Source organism: Xenopus laevis, chromosome 6L (genome assembly GCF_017654675.1).
Source record: "Xenopus laevis strain J_2021 chromosome 6L, Xenopus_laevis_v10.1, whole genome shotgun sequence".
In the NCBI taxonomy this organism is placed as follows: Eukaryota; Metazoa; Chordata; class Amphibia; order Anura; family Pipidae; genus Xenopus; species Xenopus laevis.
In genome coordinates, this window is record NC_054381.1 from 1,081,115 (window position 1) to 1,094,072 (window position 12,958).

Below are 12,958 nucleotides of genomic sequence, written 5' to 3' on the forward strand. Positions count from 1 at the left end.
GGGTAGGGGATTTTAATAAAAAGGGTTAGTTCTCCTTTAATGAATTTCTATATTATTTCCAAGGGTACCATGTTTTCCACAGCTCATGTTGTGTATCATGTGTGTTAACTCTTGTAGTTGCCTGATTTCTTGTACTTTGAGGTGCTGGGGAATATTTTGTTATGTTGAAGGTGTGTAGTGCCATCTAGTGGTCAGTTTGTATATTGCCTCCGTTGTCTTTCAGGCTGTAGATTGTGTCTCTCTTCTCTCTGTATTCTAGAGCTCCGTCTTCCTTCAAATCCCACTGAATTGTGTTCCTTTCCCTTTATGCCGATGCCTCATTTCCAGGTTTTGCCTCTAACTGATCAGTGTGTCTTTGAAAATAAAGATGAACTGCAGCTCACCGTTTAAATGTTTGATTGGTTATCCTGCGGGGTATCCTGTGTTGATGCCCCAATCGAGTCAATCAATGAAAATCCAAATGCAGGACAAATCCACAGCAGTATTCTCAGACTGCAAAATCTTTTATTGGGAATGCAACCAGACACAACATGTTTCGGGCTAGGCCCTTTATCAAGTGCACAGGAACATACAAGGTGTGGGTATTTAAACATTTTGTGACCTTTCACCTAAAGTGATGCATTGTGGGTGAATCAAAAATTACTAGTAATTAAAACATTTAGATCAATTAGATCAGTTAATATGCATAACACAAACATTTCACCTAAAGTGATACAATTGTGGGCAAGTCATAAATACTACTAGTTAAAACATTTAAATCAATAAAATCGAATTGATATGCATAACACATACATTTTCAGTGTCCTAGAAGAATTCACTTAAGATCCATCAATTTGTATAATAAACGTGTAATAACCGTGTAGAAAAAGTGGTAAAACATTAAAAAAAAATTTTTTACAAAATTTAAGACCAATAAGAAAGTCCATCTCTCCGATTCCACTTGTCGCCAGGCCATTACTTCAATCGTCTAGCCTACACGTAAAGGAAACTGCCGTTAGGCCTATCCAAGGCACTAGCTATAGAAAATGTTGTTACTCGCGTATCATTAGTAGTTATTTAAAACATTGTTGTTTTATAAGTTAATAACTTCTTTTTACATTATGTTGTTACTATGACAACAATGTTGCATTTACTTATAAATGTAACATAATGTAGCCAACAAGTAATTTTAGTCTCCTGTGTCAAACTCACCATTAGCTGATACGGCAGGAGATCCATTAAGGCTAGCTGACTGTCAATATCTCCTATAGAAGAAATAAATAATTAACACTTTAAGATTCAAATTTACAGAAAGCATGATAAGTTTAGTTGTTCGTTCATCCCTTTAGGGTAAACACAATCCAGGCGTCTAATCCAACGTGCTTCTCTTTGCAATAACATGGTATTCCTATCACCCCCTTTGGGTGGTTTCGGTACGGTCTCCAACACCTTCCATTTTAGTTGGCAGGCATTGTGTTTAGCGATGGCAAAGTGTCTAGATACTGGAGTATCATTATGGGTGTCTGCTTTGAAATTTCTGATATTATTTTTATGTTCCTTAATTCTAATATTGACAGAACGAATCGTTTTACCCACATATAATTTCCCACATGGACATTTCAGTGCATAAACCACGTAATTAGTGGTGCAGGTGGCAAAGGGCATTAATTTTATTTCTTTACCTGTTATTGGATGATTTATGTTAGCACCTTTTATAATTGAGTTGCAACAATTGCAACTCATACAGGGAAAAGTTCCGATCTTAGGTGTGCCCTTAAATATATGGGTTTTGTTGTCAGGGCCTGAAGTGGGGCATAATAATCAGTGTGTCTTTGAGTCTCTGTGTAAAAATATAAAACCAGACGTCTCACACTTCAGCAATTGTGCTACAAATCCAGTGGTTTATTTGAGATCTCTCAAGTTCTCTCATCCGTGTAATTCAACAGACAAGTCTATCAGTACTGGGGTGGGACTCTCCTCTAATTAAGTGACTAAATCACTAAGTGCATAACAAATATATATCTCATTATACAATGTGTATTATACATCCTATTGTATCATTATTGTATCACAATACCTGAATAGTGACAAACCGTCATAAACAGTGTTCAATGGGGACTTGTTTTGAAGATTATGTCCATATTAGTGTTGGCAAATTAGTTTCATCTTGTGACTGGGAAATAAAAATAATATTGATTAACTAATTATCTGGAAATGTCTAATCACTGGGGTAACACATTTCTCCTTTTCTAAATCGCAGTTACTAATTGTTCTTTTATGTCCACCAATCCTGCTTCTAATTTCTCTTTTGGTTTGACCAACAAATGCCTTTCCATGGGGACATTTAATCAGGTAAATGACGTAGTGGTGCAGGTTGTAGAATGTTGTAACTTTATGGGGAGCCTGCTATTATTCTTGCTTGCTGTTTTATTATTCAGTAAACACAAGAATAATAGCAGGGTCCCCTTTATTTCTATCTATAATGACAATTCAAATCGTAACAAAAGGATGAGCCACAAACATTGGGAGATACTACAAAAGGATGAGGAGTTTGGCAAGATTTTAGATGATTTAGTATTTATCAATTAGGGGTCCACGTCTGATTTCTACCTTGATTGAAGCCTAAGGGGCTCGCCCCAGTTCACAGGCAATCATATGCAAAAATTCCTATATCAAAAGATAACTGTCCCAAGGCTTTTTTTCTCCAATTAAAAAGATATTTTATTTAAATTCACATTAAAAAATCTTATACATACTGACCCCACTAGGCCCACCTTACGCATTTCGCACCCTCCGGTGCTTAGTCACCTATGAGTAAGTGCTGGAGGGTGTGAAACGCGTAAGGTGGGCCTTGTGGGGTCAGTATGTATCTGATTTTTGATGATATATCACTGTGTTCCTATAAGAGTCTCGTAGTTTAGGTGACTTATTGACAAAAGCTGACCTGTTATAACCCAAAGTGAAACAATCCTAAAGTAGGAACGTTCCCCTGAATATCCTGTGGATGCAGTAACAGTATTATTAAAGGGGATATCTTTAATCCCCCTCTAAGGGACATGCCATAAAGTTACACCATGTTGCAACCTGCACCTGAAGTTGGGATGTTTTTAGTTAATCCATTTTATTTTTATTTCCCAGTCACAAGATGAAACTAATTTGCCAACACTAATATGGAAATAATCTTCAAGACAAGTCCCCATTGAACACTGTTTAATCAGATATTGTGATACAATAATGATACAATATAATAATACACATTATATAATGAGATATATATTTGCACTTAGTGATTTAGTCACTTAATTAGAGGGGTGTCCCACCCCAGTACTGATAGACTTGTGTGTTGAATTACACGGATGAGAGAACTTGAGAGATCTCAAATAAACCACTGGATTTGTAGCACAATTGCTGAAGTGTGAGACGTCGGATTTTATATTTTACACACTGAATATTGACACCTATTTATGCAGCAAGGTTTCCGGATAGACCACCACAATATTCATATCACAGTCTCTTGTACGATTGTATATTGGATGTCTCTGAGTGTCCCCTGTCTGTAGTACCTGAGACTCTCTGTGTCTGTGACTGCTCTCGGCTTGTCTCTTCATGTCTCGCAGGTTAGAGAGTCGGATGGTGACAGACATTAATAGTATCATGCAGCTGCTACAGAAACAAGCGGCCCTGGTGCCCCCCGCATACAGCACTGTATCGTCTCCCCCACAGATGACAAGTTACCCCTCAGGGGGGGATCACATTGTACAGACCGACCTTGTGCAACTGTCTCACACACTCGCATCATTTTCTCAGGTACAGACACAATGGCCCAGCACTTGTTGTGTGTCTCTTCCCTTATATTGACCCCTATATATCCTGTACCTACCCCTGACCCCTAAATATCCTGTACCTACCCCTGACCCCTAAATATCCTGTACCTACCCCTGACCCCTATATATCCTGTACCTACCCCTGACCCCTATATATCCTGTACCTACCCCTGACCCCTATATATCCTGTACCTACCCCTGACCCCTATATATCCTGTACCTACCCCTGACCCCTATATATCCTGTACCTACCCCTGACCCCTATATATCCTGTACCTACCCCTGACCCCTATATATACTGTACCTACCGCTGACCCCTATATATCCTGTACCTACTCCTGACCCCTATATATCCTGTACCTACCCCTGACCCCTATATATCCTGTACCTACCCCTGACCCCTATATATCCTGTACCTACCCCTGACCCCTATATATAGTGTACCTACCCCTGACCCCTATATATAGTGTACCTACCCCTGACCCCTATATATCCTGTACCTACCCCTGACCCCTATATATACTGTACCTACCCCTGACCCCTATATATCCTGTACCTACCCCTGACCCCTATATATACTGTACCTACCCCTGACCCCTATATATAGTGTACCTACCCCTGACCCCTATATATAGTGTACCTACCCCTGACCCCTATATATCCTGTACCTACCCCTGACCCCTATATATCCTGTACCTACCCCTGACCCCTATATATCCTGTACCTACCCCTGACCCCTATATATCTTGTACCTACTCTGGGCCCCTGCACCTTACATTACTGTACCCTGAACACATAACCTGCACCCTGTATATCCTCTACCCACCCTGTACCCCTGCACCTTATTTACCCGTTACCCCATTGTACCCTTGCATTCATTACAAACTATATTCACATTATACCCCTACGCTCTGTTTATTCTGAACCCTCCCTTTTCAATGCACATATATCTGCTTCATTCCCTGTGTATATCCCGTACCTGCCAGAGCCTCACTCTGATCCCCTATAATACATTTATATCCCATCTATATCTGTCCCCACCCAGAAGTCCCCCAGTAACTATTAATACTCTAATGCCCCCCACACACACAGGTTTATGAATACCAGGAAGTGGAGGGTCAGCGGTTGAGTGAAGGGCCCCTGGTACCCCAACCTGTGACTACTGATCCCAGGGACAGCCCCCGGCGCCTCTCTCTTCCCGGGCAGCTGGACGACCCCTTGGACTTGAGGACCCCACAAAGGCATTCATCCGACCCGGGCAGTTAGGGATGGAGGGGCCTTTGTCAGACTCAAGTCACACGCCACATTCTGGTGGAAGGTCACACAGAGATCTTGCCGGAATGTTCTAGAGCAGATGGCCAACATGGAGACAACCTGCGGGGATCACAGAAGTCCAACTCCCTCATCCAGAAGGAGGGAAATAAAGACATTTGTCTAATTGTTCCAGTGAAGGAAAGTCTCACTGCTGTATGGGGCATGCATGGCTCTTAGCTGCACCCCTAAATAATAGTGAACCCACTTGCTTCTTCTCATCTTGTTATGTCGGATGCGCTGCTGTGTGGGAATCAGCACCACGTGACTGTAGCACACGCTCCAGAGAGAAGAAACAGGTCAACTGCAGAACCTGAGATGGGCTGAGAATGAGGAGCTTGTCCTGGGAAGAGCAGAACAAGGAAGAGAAATCCATGTACTATATGTATGTGACTATACCGACCCCCCATATTTACTCTCTCGCTCTCTAGAAAACTGCGGCTCATGGGAGGGATGAACATTGTGTGCAGAGCACTTGGGCAGTCCTGTGACCCACCAGGATTTGCTTCAGAGGAATAGTACAATAAATATTCTTCTGTCTCTTTAATTCTCTAATACAAGTCCAAGAAGTCTCGGAGCGACCCTGTAATACAAGCAGAGGCTCCATTGAACTGTACGAAATCGTTCTTCTCATTCTCGATGTTCTTCATTGTCTCTTTAATTCTCTAATACAAGTCCAAGAAGTCTCGGAGCGACCCTGTAATACAAGCAGAGGCTCCATTGAACTTTCTGTAGGAAATTGTCCTTCTCATTCTCAATGTTCTTCATTGTCTCTTTGTGTCTCTTTGCCACATTCTAATGTCAGACACAAATCTAATGTCTGTGCCTCACGGTGTTGTGTCTCCCCTGCTGAAAAGTCAGTTCATCATAATGTCACTTTATCACAACAGTGTGTTCTTTCTCATTGTGCCCCCCAATGTCTGCATGAAATAGGATTGTACCCCCCTATAATCTTCTGCATTCTCCTGGATCGTCTTGCGCTGACGTTACATTGGCTCTTGCTTTTTGCCTTAAACATTCGTAGCTACTTGTCTGACCCTTTCTATTTACATTCCCAACATAACTGAGGCCTCTGTTTTATATCAGTCGCCCATTCATTGTATTTTGTGCTCCAAGCAGAGTAACTGCCATAAGTGTTCTAATCCCGCCCACTGCTTGAGTCACAGACTCCCTCCCATTAGCTGCTGCCCAAATGCCGTTATTTATTTATTCAACTGTCATTTTTGTATTTATTTTCTCCCACTTATTGGATTGGGGGAGACAGAACACTATAACCATTAATCACTCAGCCCTCACCTGCCAATGCCCCAAGTGCCCCCGGAGGGCCGACAGTTTCTGTAGCCAAAGTGGCTAATGGAGAGACAGGCTCTGAGCATGAACATACTGCTCACACTCCCATCCGCTCATATAATGGCACCACTTACTGTTTGACCTACTCCCACCCCCTGGCACTGCCAGTCCTACCAATGCTCCCAAATACTCGAGGCAGAGATGCACACAAGTAGTTACAAGCTCACGGCGCAAGGCATTTCTATGGGCTCACGTTTCAGTGCTGCTTGTACTTTAACACCATTAAAGGGCCACAGAGTTGGTCAGTCCCATGTTACAGAATAAGAGGGGTGCGGATAGTCTGAAGGACTTGTACACAGACAGTTACTGGGAGTGTAAGAGTCACTATTTATCCGGTTACTTAGTGTGAGTGTGTAATTATATTCCCCTGCACTGCTGTGTCTGACTGCTGACTCAAGCGCCTGCATGATTCTCATTAAAGGGATACTGTCATGGGAAAACATGTTTTTTTTCAAAACGCATCAGTTTTTCCTTCACAATGTAACTGAATGTGTCTTAGTGGGACCTGGATTTTACTATTGAGTGTTGTTCTTAGATCTACCAGGCAGCTGTTATCTTGTGTTAGGGAGCTGCTATCTGGTTACTTTCCCATTGTTCTGTTGTTAGGCTGCTGGGGGGTAATATCAGTCCAACTTGCAGTACAGCAGTAAAGAGTGACTGAAGTTTATCAGAGCACAAGTCACATGACCAGGGGCAGCTGGGAAACTGACAATATGTCTAGCCCCATATCAGATTTCAAAATTAAATATAAAAAAATCTGTTTGCTCTTTTGAGAAATGGATTTCAGTGCAGAATTCTGCTGGAGCAGCACTATTAACTCATTCATTTTGGAATTTTTTTTTTCCCCATGACAGTATCCCTTTAAGGGTCATTTATCAACACTGGGCAAATTTGCCCATGGGCAGTAATCTATGGCAACCAATCAAATTGTTGCATTTATTGTTCTACTTGCAGCCAATTTCTAAAAAGCCAATTTAGTGATTGGTTGCTATAGGCAACTGCCCATGGGCAGAATTAGTTGTGTTGATAAATGAGCGTCACTGTGTGTATTTTACAGGTTTGTGTCACTCTTTAGTTCTTTCCTAAATGCCCCCTCCCCAGAACCATTTCCCACACAGAATGTCAGGGGCAATTAAATCCCATTGTTATAGGAAGGGGTGGGTAGTGTTTCCATGATCAGTTACCACCCAATTACTGTACTGCACCCCCCAATATTGTACATGACGGGCGCATCATGTCTCTCTAAAGTCAGCAAATGTCTCAGTGTTGTGGACCCCAAAATGAGTGGTTTTTACTTGGCCTTGGAGCTTCCACAGCCCAAAGAACTGGCCTGGCACAAGAGACTCCCCCCGACACCAAAGTGAGGTTCTTCCAAGCCCCCCGAGACTGTTCTTCCTCTAGATCTGGAACGAGTGCCACCCTGGGGGCAAGTTTAGGGGCAGATAAATGTGTAAATAGTGCGCTGCTCTGCGGACATGGAATTCTATGCACAACCCTCAGCATGTGACTGAATGCAGAATGTAGACTTTGTAGGAATAACTTGTCAAGTATTTAAATGAATGATAATAAACCAAATATTAGAATATGATTCCGTCTCTGATCATTAATTGTATCAGCCGCTGAATTGGTCTCAATTCTACACCACACGCTGCTCCGGGGAACAGACAGACAGACAGACAGACAGACAGACAGACAGACAACGTGTGATTGTGGAGCCTCAATAAGGGAGGGAGGAACGTTTCTGCTCCACTTTAACCTCATCACTTCAGCTCCACAAACCACTTGAAATTCTTTCCTAAGAAGGTTCTGGGCTTTTCTCTTGCCCCAGTCACGTCTCCGGCCCAATGTTTTCTGAAAGGTGAAAGATTCAGAAATAGACTGACGGATTCACTGCAATACAAAGCAAAACGAATCAGTCGTCAGATAAAGATCTGATAGGAAACGAAATAAAAACGTTATTAGTAACACTGAAATGAACAACATTAACAACAATGGAAAAACCTATGAAAGAATCAGAACAAAAATTCCACAACAATTTGCTGCTGAAACGGCGCAAATCTCACAAAGAAAAACCTTCGACAGTTAACGACCTTTCCCTTTAGTCAGACTGTAAAGCTTCTCCCTCAGACCAAACAAATAATCAGCAGTGGAGTCCGTGTGGGACAAGACATTCAGGGGAGCCATCAGGGGGGACAGGGGGGGCATGAGGGGGGGCCCGGCAGTGTTGCCTTTTTGAAAGAGCGGGGCCCCCCCTTACGAGCGCCCGAGCCGTGCGGCCATTTCCGAAGTTGTAGAATGTGGAAGTGACGAGAAGCCGAACAGCCAAAGTCCCGAAGTCACGAAAGGAGGTGAAATTAAAGTCCTGAAGCCACGAGTTCAATTCTACTGACACCAGTTTGTGGTTTGTTTTTAATCCCCTGACCACCAATGTATTATTTTACTATTCTATAGGCCCCTGCCACCAATCGGTTTTTTTAAAAAAATGTTTTAAAAAAAAACTTGTAAAGGGGGCCCTGGCACCATTTTTAAAATAAAATACAATTTGGGGGCCCCATTTTTTTTTAACTTGTAAGGAGGCCCCTGCCACCAATCTTTTTTATTCTTATTTTTTTAAAAAATTATTGTGAATTTTTTTTTTGGGTGCCCCAATTTTTTTTTAACTTGTAAGGGGCTCCTGCCACCAATGTTTTTTATATTTTTTTTTAAAAAAAAATTTAAAAAAATTATTTTGAAATTTTTTTTGGGGGCCCCATTTTTTTTAACTTGTAAGGGGCCCTTGCAACCAATGGTTTTTTTTATAAAAATTAAAAAAAATAAAAAAATTTTTGGGGCCCCAATTTTTTTTAACTTGTAAGGGGCCCTTGCCACCAATGTTTTTTTTAAAAAATAAATTTAATTAAAAAAAAATTAATTTTTTTTGGGGCCCCAATTTTTTTTAACTTGTAAGGGGCCCCTGTCACCAATGTTTTTTATTCTTTTAAAAAAAATTTAAAAATTTTTTTTGAAATTTTTTTTGGGGCCCCAATTTTTTTTAACTTGTAAGGGGCCCTTGCCACCAATGGTTTTTTAAAAAAAAAATCAAATTTTTTTTTGTTTTTTTGGGGCACCAATTTTTTTAACTTGTAAGGGGCCCCTGCCACCAATGTTTTTTATTTTTTTTAAAAAAACAAAATTTAAAAAAAATTACTTTGAAATTTTTTTGAGGGGCCCAAATTTTTTTCAACTTGTAAGGGGCCCTTGCCACTAATGTTTTTTTTTTTAAAAAAAAAAATTTAAAATCTTTTTTAAATTTTCTTAAGGGCCACAATTTTTTTAATTTATATGGGGCCCTTGCCAACAATGTTTTTATTTTTTTAAAAAAAATTATTTAGAATTTTTTTTGGGGCCCAAATTTTTTTAAACTTGTAAGGGGCCCTTGCCAGCAATGTTTTTTTTTTTAAAAAAAAATTAACATTTTTTTTTTCAAACAGTCCCAAAAACAACAAGAATTTACTAAAATATGTCAGTCTCTATTCAACTTGAAGATCAAAATTGCCCTCACGGCTCAGGCCAAACTGAGGATCTTTCAAGAACTCAACTACTCAAAGCTTGAAAAACAGATTCTCTCTCTGCCAAAGACCCAAGTGTCTGTTTTTCACCTAAAGAAACAGCTAAACACATGGGAGGAGATTATTTGAACTAAGACCGTTTCCACGGTTGGATTTACCAAGTCACTTTTTTTCAGTGAGAATTTGTGAAATCACAAAGTCGATTATTTCTGGCAAAATATGTTTTACATTTATTACTTTGCCTTTTATTGGTCTGTTTAAGTGTTTTCTTTCAGAAATGTTCCTGTTAGAGGGTTAAATGTTCCTGTTAGAGGGTTAAATGTTCCTGTAAGAGGGTTAAATGTTCCTGTAAGAGGGTTAAATGTTCCTGTAAGAGGGTTAAATGTTCTGGTCTGTTCATGATAGAAATGACTTGACCTCACATTGAGTTGATACACCTGTAACTTGTTGTTTGTAAACTCCACGTTTTTTCATTATTACTAAGGGGCCGATTCACTAAGGTTCAAATATCAAGGGTTAATTAACCCTCGATATTCGACTGGGAATTAAAATCCTTCGACTTCGAAAATCGAATAGTTCGGTCGAATGATCAAAGTATTATTCCTTCGATCGAACAATTAAATCCCTCGAATTGAACGATTCGAAGGATTTAAATCCAACGATCGAAGGAATATCCTTTGATCAAAAAAACCTAGGCAAGCCTATAGGGACCTTCCCATAGACTAACATTGAGTTCAGTAGCTTTTAGATGGCGAACTAGGGGGTCGAAGTTTTTTCTTAAAGAGACAGTACTTCGACTATTGAATGGTCGAACGATTTTTAGTTAGAATCCTTCGATTCGAAGTCGTAGTCGAAGGTCGAAGTAGCCCATTCGATGGTCGAAGTAGCCCAAAAAACACTTCGAAATTCAAAGTTTTTTTACTTTGAATCCTTCACTGGAAGTTAGTGAATCGGCCCCTTAATGTTGACTTGTTTTGGATTGTTCCTACAGCTCTGCTCAAACTCATGGGAAAAGGTGTGTTGGATCAGAACAATTTCATAGTTAGGGGAAGATTCATAAAGGGTCGAATTTCAAGTTTCGGGAAGTTCCTAAAAACTCCCACAAACTCACATACTCGAAATTCAGAAAAAAAAACAAGCGATTGAAATGTATTAAAAGAAATCGATTTTATTAAATTCTGGTGAATAGGATCAACCTGCAAATTCTAATTCAATTCAATCAAATTAGATTCAAGATTTTTCACAATCAAAAGTCCATCAATTGACTCCACATTGTTTATAGGCGGCCCCCCCCCCCATAGGCTAAATCACCAATTTGTCAGGTTTTATACGGCGAATAGTTGAATTCTAATTCTTAAAGGGACAGTACAGGATACATTTCTGAATCTCAATTTTTTTTTAACTCGAATTGAATTTGGACTATTCTGTAGTTGAATTACACTAAAATAAACTCAATATTCACATTTAAATAGTTGAATTGCTTAATATTCCCTTGTGGAATGTGAATGGGATAAAGTGGGGTACAAATAGGGGGCGAGTCTGATATATTGAGGTGACAGGGGATTCACCTCACAATTATAATGTGACAAGTTGGTGACAGGAAGGATTGGGAAACAGAATTTCTTTCTACAACTATTCAAAAAAATAGATTTTATTTTATATATTTTTACACATACAGGTATGGGACCTGTTATCCACAATACTCGGGACCTGGGGTTTCCAGATAACGGATCTTTCCATAATTTGGATCTTCATACCTTAAGTCTACTAGAAAATCCTGTAAATATTAAATTAAGCCAATAGGCTGGTTTTGCCTCCAATAAGGATTAATTTTATCTTAGTTGGGATCAAGTACAAGCGACTGTTTTATTATTACACAGAAAAAGGAAATTATTTTTATAAAAGAAGATTATCTGTATAAAATGGAGTCTATGGGAGACGGCCTTCCTGTAATTTGGAGTTTGTGGATAACGGGTCCCATAGACTGTGTACAAATAATTCTATAGAAATAGTAAATTCAGATCGGGATGAAAGTGGTAGAGGTTTTTGCTGACATTAAGGGGCCGATTCATCAAGGGTCAAATATCGAGGGTTAATTAACCCTCGATATTCGACTAGGAATTTAAATCCTTCGAATTCGAATATCGAATTCGAAGTATTTAGCGCAAATCCTGCGATCGAACGATTCAAAGGATTTTAATTCAACGATCGAAGGAATATCCTTCAATCAAAAAAACATTAGAAAGCCTATGAGGACCTTCCCCATAGACTAACATTGACTTCGGTAGCTTTTAGGTGGCGAAGTAGGGGGTCGAAGTTTTTTTTAAAGAGACAGTACTTCGACTATCGAATAGTCAAATGATTTTTAGTTCGAATCGTTCGATTCATAGTCGAAGTCGTAGTCGAAGGTCGAACTAGCCCATTCGATGGTCGAAGTAGCCCAAAAAACACTTCGAAATTCGAAGTTTTTTTCATTCGAATCCTTCACTTGAGCTTTGTAAATGTGCCCGAGTGTGAGATAATGTAGAACAGAAATGAGTAATTGTGTGAGATGTGAGTGAATGTGAAGCATTAGCCGTGAGTGTATCGCTGCTCTGTCTGTGTCTGTCAGTGTCTGTCAGTACAATGAGGGGAAGCTTCCTGTGTGTGAGGGAAAAGTAATGAAACAATATCACGTGACACATTAATCCTATCGGCACTTGATACAGAAGCGGAGGGATCTCAGTCACAGTAATAACAAACACAGGCGCTACTTCCACTCCTCTCAGCACTCACTATAGCACCTCCCACACACACGTGACACAATCACTGGGCAGTCCCTATAAGCTCCGCCCAGAGTCACAGAAATCAAGTGCCTCCCCACTGGCCTATAAACCCGCCTCATCCCAGTCACACAGGAACGTCACACAGCTGCGAAACGCCGAGGACTCGAGCGTGCGTGTGACG

The 12,958-nt window shown here is 40.3% G+C and overlaps 1 protein-coding gene across 2 annotated transcripts in view; it reads left to right on the plus strand.

Moving 5' to 3' along the window:
* LOC108704616 (potassium voltage-gated channel subfamily H member 2) overlaps window positions 1-6,950 on the plus strand; it is an 83,627-nt gene extending 76,677 nt beyond the window's left edge. For both annotated transcript variants that reach the window (XM_041566798.1, XM_041566799.1), the window contains 2 exons: window positions 3,597-3,786; window positions 4,896-6,950. In XM_041566798.1, coding sequence (XP_041422732.1) covers window positions 3,597-3,786; window positions 4,896-5,069 — 364 coding nt within the window. In that variant the 3' untranslated portion in view covers window positions 5,070-6,950. The remainder of the gene's footprint in view (window positions 1-3,596; window positions 3,787-4,895) is intronic.
* The last annotated feature ends 6,008 nt before the right edge of the window (window positions 6,951-12,958 follow it).